Source organism: Dermacentor silvarum, chromosome 4, assembly GCF_013339745.2.
Source record: "Dermacentor silvarum isolate Dsil-2018 chromosome 4, BIME_Dsil_1.4, whole genome shotgun sequence".
NCBI classification, from domain to species: domain Eukaryota; kingdom Metazoa; phylum Arthropoda; class Arachnida; order Ixodida; family Ixodidae; genus Dermacentor; species Dermacentor silvarum.
This window is the reverse complement of record NC_051157.2, coordinates 993,173-1,019,433: the sequence shown is the minus strand read 5'-3', so window position 1 is coordinate 1,019,433 and position 26,261 is coordinate 993,173. Positions and strand designations below refer to the sequence as shown.

At 45.9% G+C, this 26,261-nt stretch overlaps 2 protein-coding genes across 3 annotated transcripts in view; one reads left to right on the top strand and one right to left on the bottom strand.

Annotated features, from left to right (window-relative positions):
- Positions 1–4,537, bottom strand: part of LOC119449332 (palmitoyltransferase ZDHHC17) — a 280,445-nt gene extending 275,908 nt beyond the window's left edge. For both annotated transcript variants that reach the window (XM_049666736.1, XM_037712500.2), the window contains exons 1-2: positions 4,436–4,537; positions 3,315–3,442 (exon numbers count right to left, since the gene is read on the bottom strand). In XM_049666736.1, coding sequence (XP_049522693.1) covers positions 3,315–3,442; positions 4,436–4,495 — 188 coding nt within the window. In that variant the 5' untranslated portion in view covers positions 4,496–4,537. The remainder of the gene's footprint in view (positions 1–3,314; positions 3,443–4,435) is intronic.
- A 217-nt stretch (positions 4,538–4,754) lies between these two features.
- The window catches only part of LOC119449333 (cysteine and glycine-rich protein 1), a 35,856-nt gene continuing 14,349 nt past the window's right edge, over positions 4,755–26,261 (top strand). The window contains exons 1-4 of the mRNA XM_037712502.2: positions 4,755–4,894; positions 8,059–8,179; positions 11,831–12,011; positions 17,237–17,384. Of these exons, the coding sequence (XP_037568430.1) occupies positions 8,083–8,179; positions 11,831–12,011; positions 17,237–17,384 (426 nt within the window). The 5' untranslated portion in view covers positions 4,755–4,894; positions 8,059–8,082. The remainder of the gene's footprint in view (positions 4,895–8,058; positions 8,180–11,830; positions 12,012–17,236; positions 17,385–26,261) is intronic.

Sequence of the window (26,261 nt, the reverse complement as noted above, 5' to 3'; positions counted from 1 at the left end):
TGTGCGTAGCAAGAGGTACGGTTAATCTTATTGTTTAGCTTCGTTTGGTTCTGCGTAGCAAGAGGTACGGTTAATCTTATTGTTTAGCTTCGTTCTCTCTACAGTTACGTCTTTTTTATTTAGCTTCGTACGTCTGAATGTTTAGGTTTGGTTGTTACCTCTCGTTAAGTTATGGTTATATTAAAGACTAGACATTATTAAATGGTAACGTATTTATTGTGAAAGTCTTCATCTTGTTGTTTCTCAATTGCCAGAAAGACGGCCGGCGATGGTCGGTGAGGCGGGAGGATAAGGGGTTGTCGTCCAGTGACTTGAACACGTTTAGGGTGCTATCCTCATCTGAATCCACTCGCCTGGCCACTTCGTACTTACGACGCTTCTCGAGGCGTGCGGCTCGTTCTTCCTCCGTCTCTTCTGCGTCGTCTACACCGGGGCTTTTAATGGGTATATAAGTACAATCTATGCACCCACTAACCCCGGGGAATCCTTCAATGGCATAGAACCTAGTCATGACTGACCTCGCTTCACTGGCGTTTGGCAGCCAAACGTACTTGGGATACAGACGTAGGCATATCAGCTGTGTCTTATCTCAAATGCATCGGCATATAGAGGGTTGGGATACACACACAAGGTCCCCTAGAACAGTTTGCATGGCACCCGTTCCGTAAAAACGCAGTGCGATGAGGACCTTCAACAGAGCAGGTAGCGGCGCTCCTCTGTTGTCAGTGTTACAAAGTAGTTGCAGCTCTGTCAGTATGGTTGCAACAGCTCGCTTGAAAAAACGATACCGGGCTAGAAACTCCACTTCGTTGTAGTGTTCCAGTGGATGCTGCCTGTCAATCACATGCCGGACTGGAGTCAACGGCGGAGGCTTGTACACAGTCCCGTAAGGAAGTTCACTTGCACGCCGAAGAAACCTTGCATAGCTTTCGAAGCTATCGTCTTCGGATATATATCGCAAGGCCGTCATTCTCGCCGCTCGCTTTTCACAGAAAAACGGAATTACAAAAGAAATGGCACAAAGCGCAGTCTGCGGAGCCAAACTGGACGTCAATACACGGCGACTGGCTGCCGCGGCGTTGGCTGCGCACGGCACCTATCCAAGCCGAGCGTACCGCGTGTAAAGTCCTGCGGAGAAGCATACGTTCAGGTAGAGGAGCGCGGTTAGGAAGCATGAAGGTAGCATGCCAGCTTCCTAAGCGTGAGGAAGCACTAAGGAGGCCCTAACTTAGCGCCCTTTAGTAAGGGACGTTCCAGAATTGACGCCAGGTCGCCTTACAGCGTGTAAGACGTCCTTAGTAAGGAAAGGAGCGTTTCAGAATCCGGGCCTTAGAGTCATCTGCCACTCCTGACCCCAAGAAAAGGCAGAATTTTGTATATGGTGATTATCACGGTGATTAATTTCGCGGTACGAAATACAGTAGTCAGCGAATAGACGGATGTTACCATGTAATCGGGAAGGCAAATCTTTTATGTATATTAAAAATAAACCAGGGTCCAAAACACTGCCTTGGCGCACTCCCGATGCAACAGGTGCTAAATTGGAAGCTTCGTTATGAATATACACGAATTGTGAGCGGTATAGATCGGCACAGTGACTCATGAGTGCACTCACTCATAGTCGCACTCATTTCAAAGGGGTGAGTGCCAGTGAGTTTGAGTGGAGGTGAGTGCCAGTGAGTGTGAGTGCGAGTGAGTGCCAGTGAGTGTGAGTGCAGGTGAGTGCGAGTGAGTATCAGTGAGTGTGAGTGCAGGTGAGTGCGAGTGCCAGTGAGTGTGAGTGCAGGTGAGTGCGAGTGAGTGTGAGTGAGTGCCAGCGAATGTGAGTGTAAGTTAATGAGAGTGCGAGCGAGTACCAGTGAGTGCGAGTGAAGATGAGTGCGAGTGATTGTGCCAGTGCAGGTGAGTGCGAGTGAGTGCCAGTGAGTGTGAGTGCAGGTGAGTGCGAGTGAGTACCAGTGAGTGTGAGTGCAGGTGAGTGCGAATGCCAGTGAGTGTGAGTGCGAGTGAGTGCCAGTGAATGTGAGTGTAAGTGAATGCGAGTGCGAGCGAGTACCAGTGAGTGTGAGTGCAGGTGAGTGCCAGTGAGTGTGAGCGCAGGTGAGTGCGAGTGAGTGCCAGTGATTGTGAGTGCAGGTGAGTGTGAGTGAGTGCAGGTGAGTGCGAGTGAGTGCCAGTGAGTGTGAGTGCAGGTGAGTGCGAGAGAGTGCCAGTGAGTGTGAGTGGAGGTGAGTGCAAGTGAGTGCCTGTGAGTGTGAGTGGAGATGAGTGTGAACGTGAGTGAGTGCGGGGCCTGGAAAAAATTATGGTGAGTGGGTGTGAGTGAGTGTTCTCCTACACTACCGACCTATGGGCGTCGGAGCTCCACAATAAATTGCTGAGCCCATTCCTCTTTCCTTTGAATGCGGGTAAAGAACTTGAAGCTTGCGGATATCTCATTTGGCATGGGTGCGTAAAATTCTTCCGAGAATGGTAACCGCTTCCGCGTGGGTTAACTCGCTCACCTTCCGCGGGGCACAATGGCCACTCGGTACATTGATAGGCTTCGAACTCAATGCCGAGATGAGAAGCACTCTCTTTTTAGCATCGTCAACGATGTCGTTGCCCTCGAAGTACGACTCAACTCTGATGTAGTACGACGACCACTTGTCCTTGGCGTCGTCGAACTGTGGAACTTGGTACGCCATGGCAGGAGTGTTCTCCGTCATCAAGGGCTGGTTCGTTGCTCGTCGCCACTGTTATAGCTTGCCACCGGGCCGGTACGGCGTTCGGCCAGACGGCCAGGAGCATAAGAACGCTCACACAAGAATGGGAACACTGTGTGCATTTTTTCAGTGACAGCCCTTTTTAATGACGCTATCCCGCAGCTAAGGCACGTGTGATGACGTCAGTCTGACGTCACGGCGAACGCAGTTTTCTGTCCTCAATAACACTTTCACTTTGCAGCACCAAGGTCGTAAAATGAGCCGAAATTCTGAATGTATACAAATAATTTGGGAGAACTGGTAGGTATGGTCATGTGACAGGAGTATAACTGAGCAAGGCTTGCCCCAAGTCAGGAAGTGCAACATACTCCAAGCTTAACATCACAGTCTGGAAGGGAAAGCTCAATTAAAGTGCATAATCTCCATAGTGTGCACTTGAGATCATAAGAAGTGGTTCTATCTTAAAAATTTACCCCTCCTAGACGTCGGTTCCCAATGCAGAGCTTGTGGCAATAAACACTACTGGCACATCTGCATCAGACCTGCAACAAATCTTGTGGCCTTTCAGACCGCGAGAAAAGGTGGATAGGGCAAACAGAGGGAACATACTGTGTAGCCTTGACGATGTCAAATGATGAGTAGTCTTCTTCTTGTTGAGGTAAGGAGGTGTGGGGTGGTTGCTGCCGGCAGCTAGCATCCCCGCCGCCATTGGTGGATGATCCGCCGCCGCATGGAACCTAAGCAAAATTTTGCATACATTGTTCTCAACCATCGCGACTGGAACATTGCACTAATGAGCTTGGCATGAAAGCGGCGCAGAGAGGAAATGCTGATGAGCACATACACATCGTAAGCAGAAGACGTGCTAACAATTTATCTTAGAACTTGCTGTTTGGATAGGTGGTAACTCATTATGGTAAAACAAATTAGAGTGCCAAAAACACACACACACGCACACACGCAATCTAAAAAGATCCGCCAGACACAAGCGCCTGCGCCTAGGAGATCTTTCTTGAGTGATTGTGTGTGTTGGTGTGTATGCAGATGAGTTTTTAGCGCTCCAATTTGTTTTACCATAATGTACTAACATGATTGTCATAAAAGGAGTTTGCCAATAAATTGAGACGAACGTTTTTTCAACTGAAGAACCGCGGTCACCTAAATCTGACTTTCGTCTTAAAGCTGTCAACGGCTAGTAACATGTTTCGCATCAGGCAAGCGACTTGAATGCTTAGAACGTAGTCTGTAAACCACACTGTATGCTATCAATAAACGAAACTTTGTCAGACCAACCAATGTGCGGTCAAGTGCTGGCTTTACATAGATCTGGTTAGGCAAGGAGCTAACGCGTAAGAGTGGGCGGGAGATCAACAAAAATGTTTAAAGGCGCAAGAAGCGTGTTTACTGATTTGAGATTGAAAATGACGCATAAAATTGTGACCTGCTAGCAGAACCTGTACCTATGTAAACTACTGCATCTCGACATTAACGACAGTATCGTTAAACGTTGTCCGTGGCTCACGTTGAAGTAACGCATCAATGGACATGCTTTCTTTTTTTTACTAAAACAGTTATTTCCTAGTAATACTGCACCGAGAAGAAAACTGGGGAGGTGGAGCTGGAGAACAGGCACACACTTGGAATGGCCCTACACTAATCATTTTTAACGCAGAATTCAACAGGAGCGCCAGCTGGTTCACTATGATTCGCAACGAGGTAAGAAGTACTACCTGCCCCGCAGTTGCAGTGTAATAAACCGGAGCGCACGACGGATCCACCTCTTCGTCCATGATAGCCGACCGTTCTTTTTTTTATTTTTGACCGCTGTGGTTGTCTAGCGTAAAGCTAGCTACGCCATACAAATACAGTAAACAAACGCTTAATAATATGTGCCGAGTTTAAAAAACAACAATACTTGTTTACATTCGTTGTGTCAAACATGGAGGAAATGGTGTCAAATATTATAGCAATCAACAATAAATCAAACTATAGCCGACGCTAATCTTTTTACGCACATGCCGATATTAATCCAAGTCAATCCTAGGACGCTTAAAAAAATAGCGTTGCAAAAATAAATAAGCGCCGCAAAACAACAAGCAAAGCCCGCGACAAACCGCAGAGTGCACGCATCTGAAGGAGCGCGCGGCAGTTGTGTGAGGATCGTTGTTAGTTTCGAGCTGAAAACAAAGGTAAGCGGTCTGTTTTCCATTGAGGGATTCGGGCGCTGGCCTCTGCGTGTTGCGCGATATCTGCGTCCGCTTGGCATAAGTTTGGAGGCTGTGTGCACGTTGGGGACGTGCCACCTGGAAAACAAATTGTAACACTAGTTGCGCATAGCGCATTTTATAACACCGAAATTATCGGCCAGCGACAATCATGTATGTCATGTCCATGGTCACATCGCCGCAAGTGCGTGTCACCGAAACCAAGAATGTAGGTAGCTCCGGAGTGAATTCGCGTATCTGGCGGCTTGCTCTGCCAACACCCACGCACAAATGTGGCCCGACCCGGATACCGGTTTCTCGTTGACACTGCAGACCTTGGGTTAGCTTGAGGTTGGCTTCGCAGGCGCGTGCGCCTGACGGCGGATATGACAAACACGCGCATTTGTTGTGTGTGTGTGTGTGTGTGTGTGTGTGTGTGTGTGTGTGTGTGTCGTTTTTGGCTAGAGAAGCCAACCCACGATGTACTTATTTGCTTATAACCGTGGGTTAAGCCAAGTATGCCTAGGATAATGCTGAACTGTGAGCGTTGCTTCTTACCTTGCTATGTGCATTTTTGCCCCTTTACTACTGGTAGTGCGCGGCACTTGCTTAGCGCCACATGATGTCCTTTTGGGCGTCAGCAGTGCTTTCGTGTGAGTTCATTTGTCCGCACCAGGAAAACGCCCGCGGAAGAGGGAAAACTCCGCTTTGACCTCCGACACCTTTTCGCACTGGCACGACCGTCGGCATTAACCTTATTTATCCAACGGATGACGAAGCAATTAACTGAACAGAAGGAAACACCTTAATGGACCCAATTGTGCCCGTAAAAGAAAAAATAAAAGAAAGGGAAGATTGGTGGGTGCTGGTAGCTGTCTGCGAATCGCAAGTGTAGCGGCTCATGGTCGGCCGCTGAACGTGCTGGAAGCTTCAAGTTCAAAAGGCACTCAGATATGGCTTCAATAGCACAGCTTCGAAACAAAATGATAAGACGTTGTGTCGGCGGCGATAACGAAGCAGATGCACCACGCTAGCTCTTTGCTGTACGTCTTATATTAGCTGATGCATGCATTTCATCTGCCAGTCCGTTTTGTGCATGGCGTTGGGAGAAGCTTGCCTGTGATCTCTTCCCCACTACAAGATTTGGTGGAGTGCACATGCGTGCGTTGTGATTTCATTGCATGGTCGAGAAGCCAAGCTCATTGGTTGGTACCCGCTTTGTCACGCATACGTTAAACGACAAATGTGGCACTGGTTGTGATCTCGGCAACACATAATTCTTACATAGTGAATTTTAAGCGGAGTAGAAGAATACCACGTACAAAGGTTGTTGTTTTGATGTTCTCTCTCTCCACTATTGACCTCAACTGCTTTCCATGGACACAAAGACATCCTTTCCTATTCAGAATAGCACTGCACACTCTCGTGTGTCGAATATTCAATCCAGCATTACAGGTCCTGAATTGTGTCACCTGGTGAATGCACACCCTCTCTTGTGATGATGCTTGCACAGCTCAGCTGGGTGGCATTGAAATAGCTCTTAGGAACAAAGGACATAGTAATGTGAACATACAAAAATGTTCATGTTATACAACTGAGGAATCAAGGATAGCGACACCAAGGAACGCGTGTGAGAAAGTGCCCATGCCACCGGCAATCCTATGCAGAGCACCGTAACCTAGGTTAATTGAATTCATAAATGTGCTTGCTCCTCATCTCACATGTACCAGTACGATACATAGTTTGCTCATGCGTCACTTTTGTTCCACGCTCATGCTATTCTATTGTTGTTGATCCGTTGTTCCTGCTCGCAGCCGTGATCATGCCACTCTGCGCAATTTTCGTTTGCCACGCAGGAAGCAGCACTGTCAAGAAGCCAATCTACACAGAATTAGGCACATATAGGTCTGTACTGTTTTCCAGAAGTGATGACAAGGCAGTATGAATGCGCAATGCTATTGGGAAAAAAATTGTGCACATCTCCTGCTTCATGGGAAGCTGTTTACCTGACGCTTTCATTAGCCAGCAAGGCAAAATGACACATTATGACTAGACGCAATGCATATTTCAATGATGGACATGGCAGCTCTTGGCACCAGCAGTTGTAATCCCACAGCAAAAAAGGGCTTGGGGCGATGTACGATGAGACGGTCGTAGTATGACTCGAAACGGCTCGCATGAACCGTCTCGCAGCCACAGCAGCGTTTGTCGAACTACTGCGTCACCAGCTCAACCACATGATTGATGGGGGATTTTCACTCGGTTCATGATACTTTATAGCAAACTTTGTGATGAGTCCAGTAGTGCGGAATGGATATTGGAGCCAAATGAGAGACTCGGCGGCAAAAGTTGGTGCAGGCTGATCGTGATGAAAGGCCTTGGTTATCGGTCGTGAAAGAGGAGCGGGTTAGTTGGTGGCACTCTTCAGCAAACCCAGCAACTTCTGAAAGCCATGTGAACTTAGAAGCATCTGGTTGGTATGGTGTTGAAGGTAGAGGATGGTCACCTGTACAATATAGAGCAGTGGTAACAAACCCATAGTAGTGGCGGTATTATAGCCATATGTAATGAAGGAAGCCATCCCAATTAGAATGGTCCGATGCAACTTTCATTGCGGGCATGTCGCCAAGAGTGCGGTTGAAACTTTCCTGAGGCCATTAATTTGTGAATGACATGCTGTAATGATCAAACGCACTGCGCATCTGTCGCACTTCTAGAAACCTTCTAACCTTTCATGCATGAGGCGGTGCATAAGCCGTGACAGCAGAAGGTGACGACGACGAGAGTAAAAACATGCTTCAAGCGTCCGTTTTATTGCTACTGCAATAAAGTGCTTGAATATAGAAGAGAAATGGGGCTTGATGCACAATTATATATATATAAGAGAGAGAAATGCAGATAAACATTTGGGCATTTTTAGCAAATTAACTTGAAACATTTTGTGCATATGCACATAAATTATGTTTATTTTTTAAAACTTATTATCACCGCACAGATCTTTTAAAAATGGTTAGTAAGGAAATTTTATTTTTATTGAGCCACAGGGATCTGGTGTAAGTTGATTCAAACTTTTTTTTTTTTTTTCATTCCGGGCCTGATACTTAACCATAATGTTTGTCCCATAACATGAACCAATGATGTGTTCACAGACCTCCTGTCTAGAATACCACACCATGCCTGGCATCTGCCCTCGGTGCAACACGACCGTATACTTCAATGAGGAGAAGATTGCCATCGGCAAGCACTGGCACATCAAGTGCTTCTCCTGTGGTAACTCGCTTTATGTGTCATCTCAGCCTGCTAAGTGTTGTTCCTCCTTGCTTTGTCTACTACTGGTTAAGTCTAACACTCGGTGGCGGCTGTTCCACTCGGAAGTGCCTTTCAGGTGTGTCAAGCAGTGCTGGATTATGCCACCAAATTCCTAGATTCTACCTATTCATCTTCAAAGAATGGACCTTTTTCCAGTAAGCGACCCCTCTAGCGGCCGCCACTTCAACTAAACTTGACGGGCAAGACACATACGCTCCCGCCGCTTCTCGTTTGACCAAGCAGTCTCTCGCGACAGCCGTCCCTGCTTTTTTTTTTTTCTTTTTTTCCTTTTGTCGCTTGTGTTGTTGAAGTAGCTTCTCATCGTCCTGCTCAAGCGCGCGCGTATTTGCTCACGTGTAGCAATAACACATTTTGCATTTCCCGACGCGACGGCAACATGCTGATGCAACGTGCAGGCCGTTTGTAACCAAGATTTGAGAGATGCGCCAGCCTTTATTCTTCAACAGCTTGGTCAGTACTTTGATTCAACTGGCGAAGGCATGTGTGATCGTCAAACGCGCCGTGGTAGGACTTTCTTCAGGATAAACTCAACCGGTTGTTTGGAGTGGCTAGACTTGGAAGGAGGCGGTCAACATGCACATACGTGATTGTCCTCAATAGCGGGCATGCAAGGAGCTCACTATGATGAAAAAACAACGTGCAAAACTTCTGCACACGTACTGTGAGTGTGCTGCAGGGCAAGTGTTGTTTTATCTCGAGATATGTATCGTATATGGCATGGTACTGGGGACTAAGCGGACACAACACAGTACGGGGGGGGCTAAGTAGAATGTAAGTGGACATTGTTTTGTCAGGCGTGTAAAGCTTCATTTGCCTGCAAAAAGTAAGACTCGCGAGTTTTGTATAATGCGACATCGCGATTGTGTCGCTTTGGCCTCGCACGATGCATTCTGATCGGCTGTGTGGCGAGATTCTTCTTTTCGTTTGGCCCCACGTAACCGTACAGCTATTTCCGTCTGCATGCGGTAACGCTTTCTTCAGCCAATGGTAAAATCCGTGCGGTATAGGCTCCCTTCAATGGTCAGGCGGCGCAGCGATCGGCTCAGCCGTCAGCGCCGCCGTGTCAGTTCCGCGAAACACCGAGGCGGCCACTTCTACGAAGGCATGCTTCTGCGGCACTCATTTGAAACAAGTCGGGCGTTCTAAACTGTGGTTTTTAAGGCATTTGAAAACATTGAGGCCCATTTTCGACCACCGACACTCGAGAAAGGACGTCAACTTTACGACAACAACCATGTATTTCGTGTCAAAAAAGTAAACAGGACGGACATCGCAGCAAAGTTCTTGTCACGACAAATAAAGCACGTTTACGACGTCGAACTCAAAGTATGTTAACAAATAAATAATTTATTCCGCTTAAGTGGGCATATACGGCCGTAGACGTTTTTCAACTTTCATTTGTAGCTTCAGTATACTTCGAGCGTGCCTTGCTTATCACATTTGTCGAGGTTTTGGCGAGTTTGATGGTAACTTGAATGATTCTTTATGGAGCTTTTTTCTCCGTTGACAAAGAGCCTCGAGCATATTCTGGTGTTGTGATTCGGGCTCCAGTGTGAGAGGTCATCACCGCTGAAACATAACAGAGAGCAATCAGCTGACACTAAGCAACGCCAAGACTGAACAAATGTGTGCTAGCGTGCGCGAGAGAAGTGCTATTTTGCGAATACTCGATGTGCGCTGCATTCCAGCCTTAGTTCTGTTGTTCTAAACGCGAGAAAACGTCGGCATGAATGAGCCCGGTTTCAGCAGTCGCGTCTTGATCCAGGCACAGAAAGGAGCTGCACGTTGGCTTATTAATGCACAACAAGAACTACAGTGCGTACAAAGGTTTAACGCGGAGCACTTACGAAGCTAGATTTGACACATAAAAACCACTGCGCATTTGTTTTGGAGCGAGACTAGCTAAACAATTATCCAAACCATGGAATTTACAACAGCGGGAATCAGATCACGCGTGTTTATGCAGTTGTCGCCTTATTGTGCGTTATCATGGATGCTGCCCTTGTTTTTTTTTTTTTTTTTTTTTTTTCATTTTTAATTTTGCGTTTGCGTCATAGTTCAACAGAAATTCGCAAGAGCGACTCTTACTTGACGGCCCGAACCACAACGATCCACCTTCAGCCGCCGGGTTTCTCCCCACATTCTTGAAGGGAAGCGGCACAATTTGATGCCGACATCCCCTTCACGGATGTGAAAATACCTAAAGCAGCAGTATATGCGCATGTTATTTTTGTTCACACTTCTCACGGAGGAGCTGCCGAGTGGTCGCGGTGAATTCATTAAAAAATCTGAAAAGGAAGCATTCAGGTGCGCCTGAGCGCAGTAGGGACCAAGGTGAAATAGCGGTGAGGGCCTACTCGCGGGTGCTCACCGCCGCTGCTAGGTGGCGCGACATGTACAGCCAAACTGCATTGCAGGGTTCCTATACAGACCCGTAGATTAAAACATTGGCATGACTTCCGAGTCAGTCATAGGGCGAGAAGTGCAATAATCACAGCGCTAGTGTCATGCTGTTACCAGAACGCAGGCTTCCCTCACTCGGCAAGAATCGCGTGATAACTCACTGATAACATGGGGTACTTTTTTTTTTGACAGTGCGCTCCACTCCCGTACAATAGGTTTACCATTCCACGCCGGTTTGTGCAATCGACAGTACAGCAAGTGCCCGGCATGAGATTCGTCGCAAACGCTGCACCTATCGCTCGAGCGTTAGTTCACAGAGTCATTTTAATCGACAAAAGTGCTTGCAGTCTTTCCCACTAACTGCTAAGTCTTTCCTTTAACCAATATCCTCGCCCAAAACACGAGGAAAATTATTGTTAAGCCCCTCAAGCTCAGGAAATTGCCGCGGATCATGCAAGGGTTCACGCACTCACTTCGCACACCTGTGATAATGGCAGCGCTACGTAGAATGCAGCTGGGGCGAGGGTACGCGCATGCGCATTGCTGAATTGGAAAAAGGTCCATTCAGAATTTTTTATCTAGGAAAAATATGCAACTTCACATACTTGCAAAAAGAACTACATTTAAAACTGCATGCTGTGAAAATGTCTTACCAGAACAGAAGTTGTAAACACCGTACTTCCCATATTTAATTTCTAGGCAGAAAAGGCACCTTGGCAGTCAGAGCCATGCTTTCAGCAGGAAAGAGTTTCGCCAATTTGCTGTATTCAGTGCCATGGAAAGCACAAACCCATCATTACATAAGCGCTTTCAGGTGGACTGCTTTGGCCTTGGAGCAAGATGCTGTGAAGACACGTAGGGCACATGCTTAAGTGTGAATAAGTTTCAAGCACCACCTTTTCTTTTGCCTTGAAAACTTATTTTTGGAAGCTTATATAGTTCGTGGGGATTGAGATGCGTCTTGGTGCCTTTGTGCGGGTATTCACCTGTTCTGTCGAAGTGGCCTTTGCCACAGACCGAATTGCAGCTGTGGTATTGCTGCGAACTACGGAGAATACAGCCAGCAATCTGATTTACAGCATGGCAGCAGTGCATGGATTCATTTTGTGCCAACAGGCTTTTCATGATTTTTGGACACATCCTTGCGGTTTTGCTCGAAACGAGTGGGGCACTTTGCTTGGTGCACAGCCAATGCTGACTGCCATCGACGCCTGGACAGCAGCAACCTGACCGAGCATGAAGGGAACATCTACTGCCGCTCCTGCTACGGCAAGCTGTTTGGCCCCAAGGGTTACGGCTATGGTGGCGGTGGTGCTGGGGTGCTCTCCATGGACACTGGCGACAAGTACAGGAATGGACCACCAACCAGGTATGCACTGTGTGGCAAACATGGTGCTTCTAACAGGAAAATGGATTAAGTCCACGACCCTCTGGGCGTCTCCAGTAGGCCTGGTGATAGCGATGGTATAGTGAACACCACCAATTTCAGTTGGTACCAGCATTCCCAACTCAATGGATAATTTTTGTATTGGGTGAATGATCTACCATACATGGTCACCCACTGTTGGATGGTTAAAGGTGAAACATGCATTTTCCAACAAATGTCTATGATCAACTAGGGCAGAGCTGAACAGGGCCCTGTGACCCACAAATCACTGCCATCGATTCTGTAGCAAAGTTTGTATGTGGCACATTTGGTGCCTTGTGGAATACTTCTTTACATTCTGTGGGCTGTGGATGTTTCATGTCCACTGTCATGGCTGCGGACGTTGCTGCCTCTTGAGGTTAGGTATCAAGTATCATGCATCACACACAACATGCATGCTTACAGTTCAGCTTTTAAATTCTGTCATCGGATTATAGGTAACTTCGACTGTGACTTGACAACTGTGTTTTACCTGCTTGAACTCCGTCTGCCACAAATGGTGCATGGGCAGAACGAAACTTCATTGAGACACTGCTTCAATAACCACAAGGCTAACTGTGCTTCTTAAAATATTGTCTGTGCATGTTAATATACAGGGTGTCCCAGCTGTCACGCAGCACGATTTAAAAAAGAGGAACGGCATTACGCGAAGCAAACCTAGTGCGTATTGTTTCCAGTGCAGTGGAGTAGCCGCCAGCAATTTTTTCGTTACTGATATTTAATTAGTTAATTGTAATTAATTATCTAACTCGAGAAGTACTGTCCTAATTATCAGTCTGTCTTGTCCACGTGTTTGGGTGCTCTTTCATAGTGCCTGTAACGGACCAGGCTGGTCCAATCCATTTTGATGTTCTGGCGAGTTGCCTCCTTGGCCGCTCGGGGGCCTGCAGACTATATGTTCTCTATGGTCATCCGGCACAGATGTAAAAAATGGCCGCTACCAGTTGTGTGTTGCCGTGGCCGTCACGAAAACACGGCTTTGATTTTATTGATTCGTCAAGCTCCGAAGATGATTTGCTTCTACATGAAAGCATTGACAATGATGGCAGTGTTTTCCATACTATAGACGTCCACATTCTCTGGATGCGACTCTGGTGATAGTTTTGATACAGCACAGCAGTGGATCACGTGAGAACCATCCGGAGCCAGTGCCCCATCATTTTACAGACACAGGTTGCGAATCTCCTACCCCCCATGTCTTATGTTTCGAATCTGCAAAATAATTGCTACTATCCAGATGTTAAATTTTAAAAAGAGTCATTTTCTGAACGCCTTTTTTGCCAGAACTTAAAGGGTTGAGGGAAGGGAAATGTGCAAGCACAGCTCGGAATCAGCTAGCCCAAGATGGAGGTGGCTGGGAAAAGCCTTCCTCCTGATATGTTATTTCTGTTTCACTTGTTTTTGTAGTCACTTATATCAGCTTTTACAGCAAATCATTTAAAGTGCCACAACTCCCATGGAAACCTGAGATTGTATTTTTCTGCCACTTTCAGGTCAATGACCCTTCTATTATCAGTGATTGCAATCAATGTAGGGTGATTCCACGAGAGATCAACGCGGGTCCAAAAATTCATATTTTAGATTTAATTCAATATTTTATATTTTGCGCGCATATCACTCGGTAGTACGAAAGTGAACTTGCCTTCTTTGACAAATGGATACTTTAGGAGAAAAAAAATATCGAAATTCTTCGGGCATTCTCGCAAATTCACAACAATGTGAAATACAAAATATTACGGCTACAAAGAATGCATTTTCTTGTGTAAAACGTATACGTAAAGAAGAGTTGGCAAGTGTTGTTCGAGGCTTCTGTGCGAAACGGAAGTGTTTTAGAAAAAATTCTTAATTTGCTACACTTTTCGAAATTTGCTATATTTACGAATTTTTGTCTACTAAACTAATGCATGCAGCCTTTTGAAATTTGGTGAGCTATGAGACCTTAACCTGTTTAATGATTGTGCTGAATATTGTTGCAGTAGCACAAATTTCCAGTTTTTACAGTTTGCCTCAAATGTGAAGTTTTGACGAAAAGGAACACTATTTAAAAATCAAAATAAAAAAAAAACCCATCGTTAATTTTTCTCAAAATTTCGTAAACAGCTGTCCACAGACACTGGAAAAAGGACATTTAAAAACATCTTGCATTATTTTGTTTTTAATGACAATATATGTGGTAGAAATAAGAGCTTCGCCGGAATGCAGCAAGGTGCTAAGAAATAGGGACATCGGGGTAAAACGAACGTCCATTAGCCCCTGACTTGCCTAAACTTGGCCATCATTGCGACACAAGGGCAGTTTTGGTAAACGAGTATTATGATTGCAAGCACGCAGTTCTCAAATGCCTAACTCTCTGACGTAAATTGTGCTACTGGGCCATCATTCGCGCCCATATTTTGTTAGTGCTTTCAGATGATGCTCTTCTAAAAATCGTCTCTTTTGAACGAGTTGGTAGAGTGTAGTAGAATGGGGAGTGGGTCCGTGGGAAGCGGTGGCAAACAGTGGTAAAGCGAAATATGTTGAAAGTTGCTGGCAGTGTGGCCGCCGCCTTAAGAGGAAGCTTTAGCTTGGGTGCTCCTATCTAAATACATGTAAAACGAGAATTCGTTTTTCTCGGCAACCACTGCACCGCATTTGACGACGTTTGTTGCAGTTAAAAGAAAAGTGAAACTCTAGTGGCTGTTGGTTGCGATTTTTTTATTTAAGTCGTCAACTGTTTAATGAAACTGACAAAATAGCAGAGCTTCAGAAAACGAAACTATAAAATTTACAACTCTAACTCAGCAATGAAACATCATATCACAATCTTGTAAACTGCACCGAATAGTAAATCTAAAGCGTACAAAATTGCTATATTCTACATGGCTTTAAAATAGACTGCTATTTTGTGTGTAGAACTTGTTCAAAATCCTTGTAAACAATGTAACAAATTCACGTAAGAAATAAATTGGCATATCAATTTTGTCTGCTTTGAATGCTCTAATAGATACCCTTCACAGGTCTGTGATATCTTTTACATAGGTGCAGAGCTACGAATTTGTAAACTTCGTGCTTCTATTTTTTTTTTTTTTTTTTCAAACTTACCAATGCTTGAAAATTCTAGTTAAATAATGCAGGCCAGAAATTGACATTTTGTGTTCGGACACAAAATGTCAATTTCTGGCCTGCAGTCACTAGAATTTACCTTTCTCTCTCATGTGCAACACATTTAAGTAAAATCGGCCCAGTGGTTATCTCAGAAAATCGTTTCTGCGTTTTACATGTATTTGAACAGGCGGCATCGGAGTTGGGCCCGAGCTAAAGCTTCCTCTTAAGAGCAAACTTTATTAGATTCGCTCCATTAGATCTGCGTGATCTTGCCCTCTGAATCAGTTGGTCTTATTGAAAATGTGGAAAGCGCCGCCATTACTGCAGCGCTTCGTAAACTGATGACTCCGTTCTCAGCACGCTATCATCCTTTCGGATTTGCCAGCAGTGCTACAACAATTATCCCGTGCATTGTACGGCAGCAAGTTCAGCCGACAGTCATTGATGTTAGCTAAGGAGCTCAGCAATAGGCATTTCATTCTGAAGTTTCAGTGGATACCACCACATGTTGGACTTGCAGGCAATGATGCAGCAGATTAAATGAAGAGTGCCAATGAATGACCCCTTATGTAAAGACTTCTGAGCACTTTGAATAGCACCTCACCATCCAGGAGTGGTTTAAGGAATCCGTCACGCAGAAGCTATACGCTGTTTCATAGAGTAAGAAATAGTTTCGCGAACACCCCCCCTCCCTGTTAATGCGAAACAGTTCATCTGTGCCTGCCAATACTTCAATAAAAACATAAACGCTCTACTTGAGGCTTAGCACAGAAGACAATTTCCGTAAGAGTGTGCGGAACAGGTAATGTTTTCCAAAACACACAAGTTTCTGAGAGAGGAAGTGTCGCACCTCTTTTACCACCTGTTCAACCCACTTTTTAAAGAGGCGGCAGAAGAGAGCAACCGCTGGCACTATCTGCCAGCTAAATCCGCCCGAACCAACACCATCCCCCCCCCCCCCCCCCACCACCACCACCGTATCTTAGGTTATACTGTATAATGACGTTTCCGACGGAGCCATGGCGAGTACGACATTTTTAGAGACTTTTACCTGCCGTAAATTTTGTTACTTGTGTACATGCACAGGTAGCTCACCGTTAAATCTGCAATTATCTGCCTTGCAAGCTACGCACACTTGTTAAATAAAACGAACCATGTAAAGGTTGCTCTGTTGATGTGTCTTTACTCACATTCAACACAATGAGTATTGTACTAAACGGTAATTTATGCATAAGTATTGACCACAAGGGTAAAATTACCCTTGTGTCGCAATGATGGCCAAGTTTAGGCAAGTCAGAGGCTAATGGACGTTCGTTTTGCCCCGATGTCCTTATTTCTTAGCACCTTGCTGCATCCCGGCGAAGCTCTCATTTCTACCATATATATTGTCATTAAAAACAAAATAATGCAAGATGTTTTTAAATGTCCTTTTTCCAGTGTCTGTGGACAGCTGTTTACGAAATTTTGAGAAAAATTAACGATGGGGTTTTTTTTATTTTGATTTTTAAATAGTGTTCCTTTTCGTCAAAACTTCACATTTGAGGCAAACTGTAAAAATGGAAATTTGTGCTACTGCAACAATATTCAGCACAATCGTTAAACAGGTTAAGGTCTCATAGCCCACCAAATCTCAAAAGGCTACATTCATTAGTTTAGTAGATAAAAATTCGTAAATATAGCAAATTTCGAAAAGTGTAGCAAATTAAGAATTTTTTCTAAAACACTTCCGTTTTGCACAGAAGCCTCGAACAACACTTGCTGACTCTTCTTTACGTATACGTTTTACACAAGAAAATGCATTCTTTGTAGCCGTAATATTTTGTATTTCACATTGTTGTGAATTTGCGAGGAATGCCCGGTGCATGAAAATGGCGCCTGCCACCTGAAGAATTTCGATATTTTTTTTCTCCTAAAGTATCCATTTGTCAATGAAGGCAAGTTCACTTTCGTACTACCGAGTGATATGCGCACAAAATATAAAATATTGAATTAAATCTAAAATATGAATTTTTGGACCCGCGTTGATCTCTCGTGGATACTGCCTTTTTGTCCCAATTCTGGTGGCGTCTTTTTCTTCATCACAGCAACATTCCGGCAACAGCTCAAGCACATGTGGCACCTCAGAATGGCACTGTGAAGCCCGTTACCCAGAATCGTTGGGGAGGCACTGACATTTGCCCACGATGTGGCAAGGCAGTTTACATGGCCGAGAAGAAAATGGGAGGCGGAGCAGTGAGTGAATGTTTCCTTGTTGGGAGTGTGTGCAGCTGCACTCGGATAATCTGTGACTTCCTGCCGAGACAGCTAGTTGTGCGTCATTGTTACAGAGTGCTGCGATGCTGGCCCTGCGCATAAGCTGTGGTGCCAGCTGCAGTCTCCGTGTGAAGGCCTGCGTTCATACATGAATGGTGGCAAAACCTTTGCAATTTACCACAAGCTATCCCCATCTCAACATCTTGTGGCATGTCTGGAAGATACTGACCAAGAATTTGCTGTCCACATAGGATTTCCGACAGATGTACTGGGGACGTCCAGTAATGCAGTTGAAACCTTTATGCAAATATAAATGCTAATTGTGTCACTTCGCGTTCTGTCATTCTCAGTTGCCAATAAAAAATTGTCAGTGTAAAACCATACTCACGTGTCCTATGACACATAATTTACATATTCTGTTCTGTCAACACCACAAGGACATGTACAATATTTACCCGAATCTAACACAAACCTTTTTCCCCCGAGAAAAGCGGACTGCAAATTGCTTGCGCTTTACAATCGGATACAAAACAAAATCTCATTCGTAACACTGGCAACAGCCTGCCGTCGGAGCCATCAGAAGCAGGCAGCTTCATCACCATCACTAGATGGTGGCGGAGCATGTTTTCATGAAAGTTGCAGTGGGTTAACTTTGTGCTCAACTACAGTGGAATCTCGAAGATACGATCACGGCTAATACGAATTTCCGGATGATAGGAATTTTTCTGTGGTCCCGGCCGAGCCCTGTTACTTTGCAACGTGCTAGAAAATGGTTGTTACGAATCGATTTTCGACCTACGTCAGTTGATACGAATAAATGCCGCCCCACCGACGACCGCGAAAGAGAACAGCGCGCAGTCACACGCTTTCTTCCTTTCTCTTTTGGTGCGGAGGCCGCTACTGGGCGCGAAGAGTTTGAAGCGGTGGCGCTTTTGTTGCTTTTGTGCTTTTCCTCCTTTTCCGCGTGCCATCGGACGGAGTGGCTGCTGTGCTTCGGGCCGCGTTCTTTGTTTGCTCTTCGCTGTGCGTTCGCTCTCCGCGAAGGCGCGCGTCCCTCGCGCGATAGGCGCGCTTTCACTCGCACATACGGTGCGCAGTGACGATTTTATCGCCCTTGGACTCATGCCCATCGCCCTCGTTGATCTCCTCTCCCATCGGTGGGCGCACCTCGTTGAGAAGCGTGCTCACTACCGCCTTTGTCGGCGAGATTTTCCCGCGGAAGCCGCATTATAACCGGTATTTCGTCTCACGCGGCTGCACTGTAAGCGGTATGCGTATACATGGAGTTCTATGGGAGGGTAAACGGGAGTCGGAAAAGGCCGCGTTGTAGCCAGTTCTCCACTATAAACGGTTACGTTATAAGTGATCTATACTGTAAATGCTTTTTACGTGCGTGTGCCTGAGTGAGTTCACCTTCGACTCTTTAATTTAGCTAGTTTTAATTTCCAAGGTGCACTACCGGCCGTCTTCGTGGACAAGACTCGACTCTCTGCGCGTCCGCCGGTAAATGATTCCGTCCGAACGACGTTTACATCTTGCAGATAAGAACTGTGACCTTTAGAACACGCCGGAAATCCTTACGTCGATACGCGGCAGCGATAACACGGTCCGAGAAGAAAGCAAAACTGAACGGCGGATACCCGTCGATGTTCCGGGGCGGTTTGCCGCACTTTCTTCGTCCGTAATGAAGTCCGACGAATCGAAGTCGTCTTCCGAGTCTGTGCTGCTGCGATCATCCGCAAATTCGAGCCCAGATGCGTCGGAAACCGTCGAAACTCGCCGTTTCCGTGGAGCGGACGCGCGCGACGTAGGTGCCAAACGACGAGCGCTCGTCACCCCGACTATGCAGGCGCTTTAAAAATCCCCGCGCGGTGGAAAAGAGAAACACAAAACCGAAACCGATAAAATAGTCTCTCTTTTAACCCGCTCGATGGCGCTAGCTGTCCGGAGCGCTCGGAGAGGCTTCGATGATACGAATTTCGGCTAATACGAATATTTTTCGTGCCCCCTTGAGATTCGTATCATCGAGATTCCACTGTACTACCTGGAGTGGCATTCTCGGGCAAGGACTTTCGGAGATACTGTCGCATTCGCAAATTTCGCACGACTCTGCACTGGATGTGTCGGCATTAATAGCCAAGCTTTGCTGCACGCAGTGCCAGAAATGTTGTCGCCAACATGTTTCAACAAGCTCGATGCAGAATCACATAAAATCTTGTGAAAGTTATAGTAGTACCTCTAAAAGAGATCACTAGTCAATACTGTCCTTGGGTGCTTGGTATCTGTGGCCAATGAAACACAAATGTTGCCGATGAAACGCCACTTTCATTATGAAAGTTCATTAAAAAATAAGTTTCCCTTCGATCAAGGTAAATCCTGCACGTCTCATTTTTTGTGATCGCAACCATTGGGGGCGTGCTATATTTGTCTTTCATAAATTGAGGGCACATTACATACAGGTGCACTTATATTTTCTTAATTTATACCCGCGAGAATTGGGTGTGCGTTATATTCAGGGGCACATTAGAATCGGGTAAATACAGTAGTAGTACACAGGGGTGCAACAGCTACGCCAATTACGCCATTTTGATAAAATTTCGTATTTTTGTGCTGAGCTGCGCCAAAACCACGATATATATTCAAATTCCGCCACGCTGCACCAAAATGCCCGACCAGCCGTGAAATTTCTCAGTTACGGTAGTTTTAGTGGGAAACAAATACCGTGTTGGCAACCTGCAGCTCGGACATCGCCATCCTATCCAGTAGCGCAGTCTGTGCTACAGTATCTGCGCAGACAAGATCCAAACACATGCCCAGACGAGACTTTGGCGTGTTTGGTGGTGGGCACCGAAGAATATTTTTGCTGCTGGTTGCAGTGCGGCATGTTGTATATGCAGTAAAATCTCGCGGAGACACGGAGTGCGCATTGCTTGCAGTAACGAAAGGAGTTCGCCATTGCCACGTTGACTCAACAAGATCCTCGCCGTATTCGTGCACGCGGTCATGAGCGGAGCGGGTATGAATACCCCATGGGAAACTAGCTTGTACGGTACAGCAAGCGACCCGGCACTGACGGCGTGAGCATTGTAGGCGACACAATGCACAAAACTAGCAAGGGTTCAGTTCCATGTGGCAACTGGCACCGCGTTGCAATGAAACTGCGCCGATTTTCGCTGTACATCACTGAAACACCAAGAGATTGTCAAACAGTCGCTGCATGTTTCGACTACCTCCGGAACATCGCAACACATCGTCAGAAAAAAAATGAAAGGGAACCACTCGCGAAGAAATGCATGGTGTACTTTCCACATGTTTGGCGGAAAAAGTTGTGTGCAGTGCTCTGCTGGGGCGCAATCGAGGTCGTTATTTGGTGCGCGCGTTCAATTTCGCCAGATGCGGCCTAGGTCAACCATGCACGGCGAAACTGAATGCGCGCTCCGAACAACGATCTCCGATTGCACCCCTGCCCTCACCTACGCTGCTGATGTGAATTACCGTATATACTCGCGTAATGATTGCACTTTTTTTGTCCCAGACATCCAATGCAAAGTTGGGGTGTGCGTTAATTATGCGGGGTAAATTTTATGGCGTTTTATAAGTAAGCATTCTTTGTGAAACTGCTCCGAATTTGGGATTTAGTGCACCAAGACATTTTTTTTTTTTCTGTAACCTGTTCCGAATTTGGATTTTCCTGCTCCAAAAACTGCCCCAAATCCTATTTTAGTTGTTGCACCACTGAGTACAGCTAAATGTCAATGTAACCAAACATGTAAAACTGGCATTCAAGGAAGTACAATACCAACCAGTCTTTTTTACACGGAAGGAGTCATAACACTTGTCTAAATAATCGGACATTGAGCAAAAAAGGAATTATAGTGGAAAAAAAGGTTGGTTTCGTTGAATTTGAGAGTCAGTAACCAGAGTCACAGTTTGATAATGTGTCGCAAAGATCCCTTCACAGCAGCTGTGTTGCACTTTGAAAGGATGAAAAAAAAAAAAAAAATGCAGTTACAGTGTACTGTGGTGATCAGTGCAATAGAAGCTTTCATGGCCACTCTGCCATCGCAGCTTACCAACACAGTTGTCACCTAAAGTTAATGACACAGTGCTGTGTTCACCTGAGCAAACCGCCCTCCACACAGTCTAAGTAAATACTTACAGTGTCAAAACGCCTCAAACGCTGCAAAAGAAGATAAGATTTTAATCGCAACCACATGGGACAACTTCAATTGCAGCGCTTTGTTCACGCCCGCCACATGTGCTGACCGCTGGAAATTAAGCAATATTCAGTAAGATGTCTAAAATTTCAGTCATTGTTATTCATTGGTTTAAACTTTAAAGGAATGGGCCACAGTGCTGCAGGGTTAATCCAAGCGAGACCTGGCACGGCATCTCAAAGACATCCGAAATTTTGGTCGCCATTATGAATAGTCCATGTACAGAGCTCCTGCAAGTTGGTTCAATAGGGTTAGGCAGTGATGCTGCGATTAATTAATTTAGCAGCTCTGAAAAATTAATCGGGTACTTATATCCAAAACTTTTTGCATATTCAGTGCTCGCCGAAAGCACCTATTTGTGGGAAAAATACTCTGGTAATTTCACTAGAGTCACCGACCAATAATTTGGACACTGGTAATTTGGGCATGCTTGATTATTTGTACAGCCCCGCGACACTGCTACTAGCCTCATAGACAATGTATAAGGACGATCAAAATTTCGCATTGTGCAATAATTCGGACTCCGATTGCATGTACCATGTGCTAATGTGCCCATCGAGTCAAGCAGAAATAGCAATACAGTTGAACCCACTTATAACGATACCGGTTTTAACAATATATCGGTTATTACAATGAGAAGCTGCTGCACTGTCATAACATTTTTGTATGTTTTCTATGGTGAAATAACCCGCTTACTACAATGCCTCCATGCCACATTATTGGTTATAACAATGAAGTCTGGCTAGTGGGTGTCCGTGCCGAAAGGGAATGCAATGCGAACTGCTTGAAAAGGAAAGAGAAAAAAAATTCGAGCCGTTGCACGCACGCTGTTTTCCATCCTTCTCCGCATCGCCAGCCTCGTGCATCTCTCTCCTGTCGCCCTTCCGAACACGAATGGGTTGCGCCCATAGCTCTACGCCACGCCACCCTCCGAAACCCGAATGGACCGCACCAACTGTGCTTGATAGTGCTGGGCTGGCGAACACAGCAACACCGGAACGCTTCGTGCCTATTTGTGCCATTAAAGCCTTTATTCTTGCATTTACCGCCACGCATAGCACCGCGTTGGCCGCGTGCCTTCATGACTGCGTAGTCGCTATCCATGATTGCATCGGTAGCGGCCGCGATTTTGTCCGCAGCGGTTGCGGCAAACCATACAGTTTCTCACTGTAATGCAGTAGAACCCCGCTGATACGTTTTTCACGGGACCGTAAAAGAAAACGTAAGAGTTGGGAAACGCAAGAGCCAGGAAACAGGAAAAATTGAGAAATGGGAGTAGTGTTGAACTGCACACAATATTATTTTAATTCTTACTGTGTGAAAAAAAGTCATAGTTTCGCCCAACAGCCGAAGTAACGATTGCGATTGCAAATTAGTACGCAGGTATACAAAGTAATAGTAGTGTTATCGTCCGTATAAACTTGTAAAGAATCGCTTATTAACTATATTGTGGTGTCAAGCATAGTGTCAGCGCCCACAGGCAAACATGAACACATCACACTCGATGAGCGTGGACACGCGCTGTCAAACGCTGGCGTGAGGAATTTAAGCGCCGCTGCTGCTGTTGTCTATCACTTCAACGCAAACTGAGCACCGAGAACACACAGCATGCACAAAGCTACGAGCCGCCGACGCACCTACACTGCGTAGACTCTGCTTCAACGTAGATCGCGACACCGCGCTGTACGCAGCTGATGCCAGAGCACAACTGCAGTGGGCACAACGCTTCCCGCTATCCCTCCCCCCTCGCCGGTGCCTCAAGCGCAACAGAAGAAGGCGCACGCTTCCTCCCTGCTTTTCTTTCTTTCACGCGCGAGATTTAGACACGGTCGTCGGCTCCCCTCGCACGCTTGCACTCGCACATACAGCATACGGCGCGCGGCAATGGAATTATCGCCCTTGGACTTTATACGGAACATCTATGAGCCAAAACCAATTTTAGGGCCACAATGCATCATAGACACCATCTTTAGATAGCAAATACGGATCTCAAGGGCCATACTTTTGCTGGCGGAAACCGAAAATACGTCATAAGTGTCGTCCCCGGCACTTTGGGCGGCCAATGCCATCGTCATGCAACCAAGCCAAGTGGCATGAAAAGTCAAAATGGCTGCTCGGGCCGGTGCGGGGTGGCAGTTCGAAACGATGCGGGAACGGTCCCACAGTTGAGACGTAACAGCGGGGTTACCAATGCATTGGGTTCTATGGGAACTGTGCAGGGACCGGCCGGAAACAACGTAACAGCGGGGTTCTTCTGTATAGTTAAAAACTCTATGCGGCGAACAACTGCTTCGTTTCGACTTGGTACGCGTGTTGGCCGCGTGCATTCATAACTGAGTCGTCTCCATCCATGATCGCATCGAAGAGACTGCGGTTTCGCCCGCAGTTGCAGCAAACGATAGTGTCGTTTTAACTCTGTGCGTACATCGGCCGCGCGCCTTCAGAACCGCAAGGTTGCCGTCCATGATCGCGTCGACAGCGGCCGCAGTTGCAGCAAACAATAGTTTCGTTTTTACTCAGTGGACATCAAAGCTGTCGAGGATGAAGAATACCATCTCCATCGCGATGGATGGCGAACTGGCGAAAATATAATCGGGTTGTGTGCAGTAGTGAAAAGGGGGTCTCGACGCGCGCTGTGGCCACGTTGTGAAACAAGTCGCAAGGCCTTCTCCGCTGCGAGCGCTAATCAGTCACTAGATGACACAAATTGCAGCTTCTGCACTGCCTTCTTGCAAAATAGAAACAGGATTCTGTTGATTCATTCACTATTGATTCATTCACTAAATATAAGCGTGTTGATGTAGGAAGCATTCGTTTACTGTTTTCTACATACCCTCGATAATTCGAGATTCGGTTACTGCGGACATTTTTTCGGCCCCGTGAAATCGGAATTAATGAGGTTTTGCTACAGCAGTGCCATTCTTGAATGCCGACAGCTGTGACTTGTTACACGCGATCAGAGCACGCAGGATGCAGAGTTAAATGAGTCAGCACAATCATCAGCTGGGTAGATTTATAGTTTTCTCAGAACAGCTGATTTTTTTCATGCAACCCAGTTAAAACAATTAGTATTGGTTATAACAATCGAATTTTCATGGCACTTTCTTATATGTGGGTTCGACTGTATTTTCGTTTTGAGACGTTGCCAGTATGGTCATTGGCCATGTTGCCGGTGCTCTGAAAAATCGAAACTAGCAAGGCCTAGTCTATCTAGTAGTCATCAATGAGAATTCGATGCATGCATTGACTGTACTTTCATCTTTTTGTAGCGATGGCATGGCCGCGATTTTGCAACGATGCCTTCCTCTCGATTCTATGCCACTGTTATCATCGACTGTTTGGCCGGCTGATCCTTCACTGATCCTGTTGATAATGTGTGCCGAGCATCGCTGTGACCACTGACAGTGCGAAAAGCGTGAAAAGAAATAGTATAAGCAACACGGCTAGAAAAAATCACGGCCACGGAATGCCTAGGCAATGCGCTTTGTCACACTTGGGCCATATTCATGAGTGATCGGTTTCAAAAGATAGTCATTTTCACAATATTTTGTGTGACTAGCAACGGATGTGTCAACGGGTGGCAGTGTTTTCGCACAGCGTGCCTGGCAATATGCCAAAAATGACGTCACTTAAAGAAGCCAACGCATCTTGCACTATAGTCACGTGAAATTGAAGGTATGGATCTCCCAAAATGGATGATCCAAGAATATGACACTCCTCTTTTTTCCACTATCGGAATAAAGTCGCTTATTTTTGGCAAATCCAATATTTCGGACTCCCGATTATTCAGACGTTTCGGCAGACCCCGTCGAGTCCAAATTATCGGTCGGCGACTGTATTCTAATCACTGTGCTCCTTTTTTTATTGAGTCATATCTTTTTTCGGCTTTAAATTGTGGGGAGCGAGACCTGTGGGGGTACCTCAAAACGTTCCTTTGCTTCTCGCCAATTGACCTCAAGCGATGAGGCCTTGTGTTTAGCACTGCTACTCACGCTGCCAATGTTTAGCCTCAAGAGGTCAGATTTCGACAACCAAGGTTTGTGCTTTGAGTGTTTCTTGTAAATTCAGCCAGTAAAGAGTTAACTTCTTACCTAAGGCCTTTGCCAGTGCCTCATTCACAGTCACAACAATGTGAACTGTATTAGGAAAATGTGTGTACGAAAGATCACCTTGGGTCTTCAGTTTGAAGAAAATTGAGGATGTCCTATGAAGAGAGAAATGGATGCTCAGGAATGACAAGCGATCTGCACACATGCATGCACATCTCGTTGAAGGAAATAGCAATGCTGCTATATCTACAGTTAGAAAAATTTTGGGCCTGTTAATTGGGTTAAAAGGTTGATTTGCCGCTCCAATAGGTGCCCCTTAATGGCTTCAACCAATGACATTACTGCATTTCTGCATGGCTGAAAAAAAAATAGGGCTTCCAAATAATGTGAAGGAGCTTTTTGGGAAGCCTTCTTTATCAGTTAATACACTCGAACCTCGTTATATCCATTGCATACCTACCAAGTCTCCTGGATTACCCAGGAGACTCCCGGATTTGGACCATTTCTTCCGGTTGTACGGTTGACAGGAAAATCTCCCGGAAATTGCTGTTGTGTCCTGTTCCCACGTCTAGCGCTTTCTTAGGCCACAT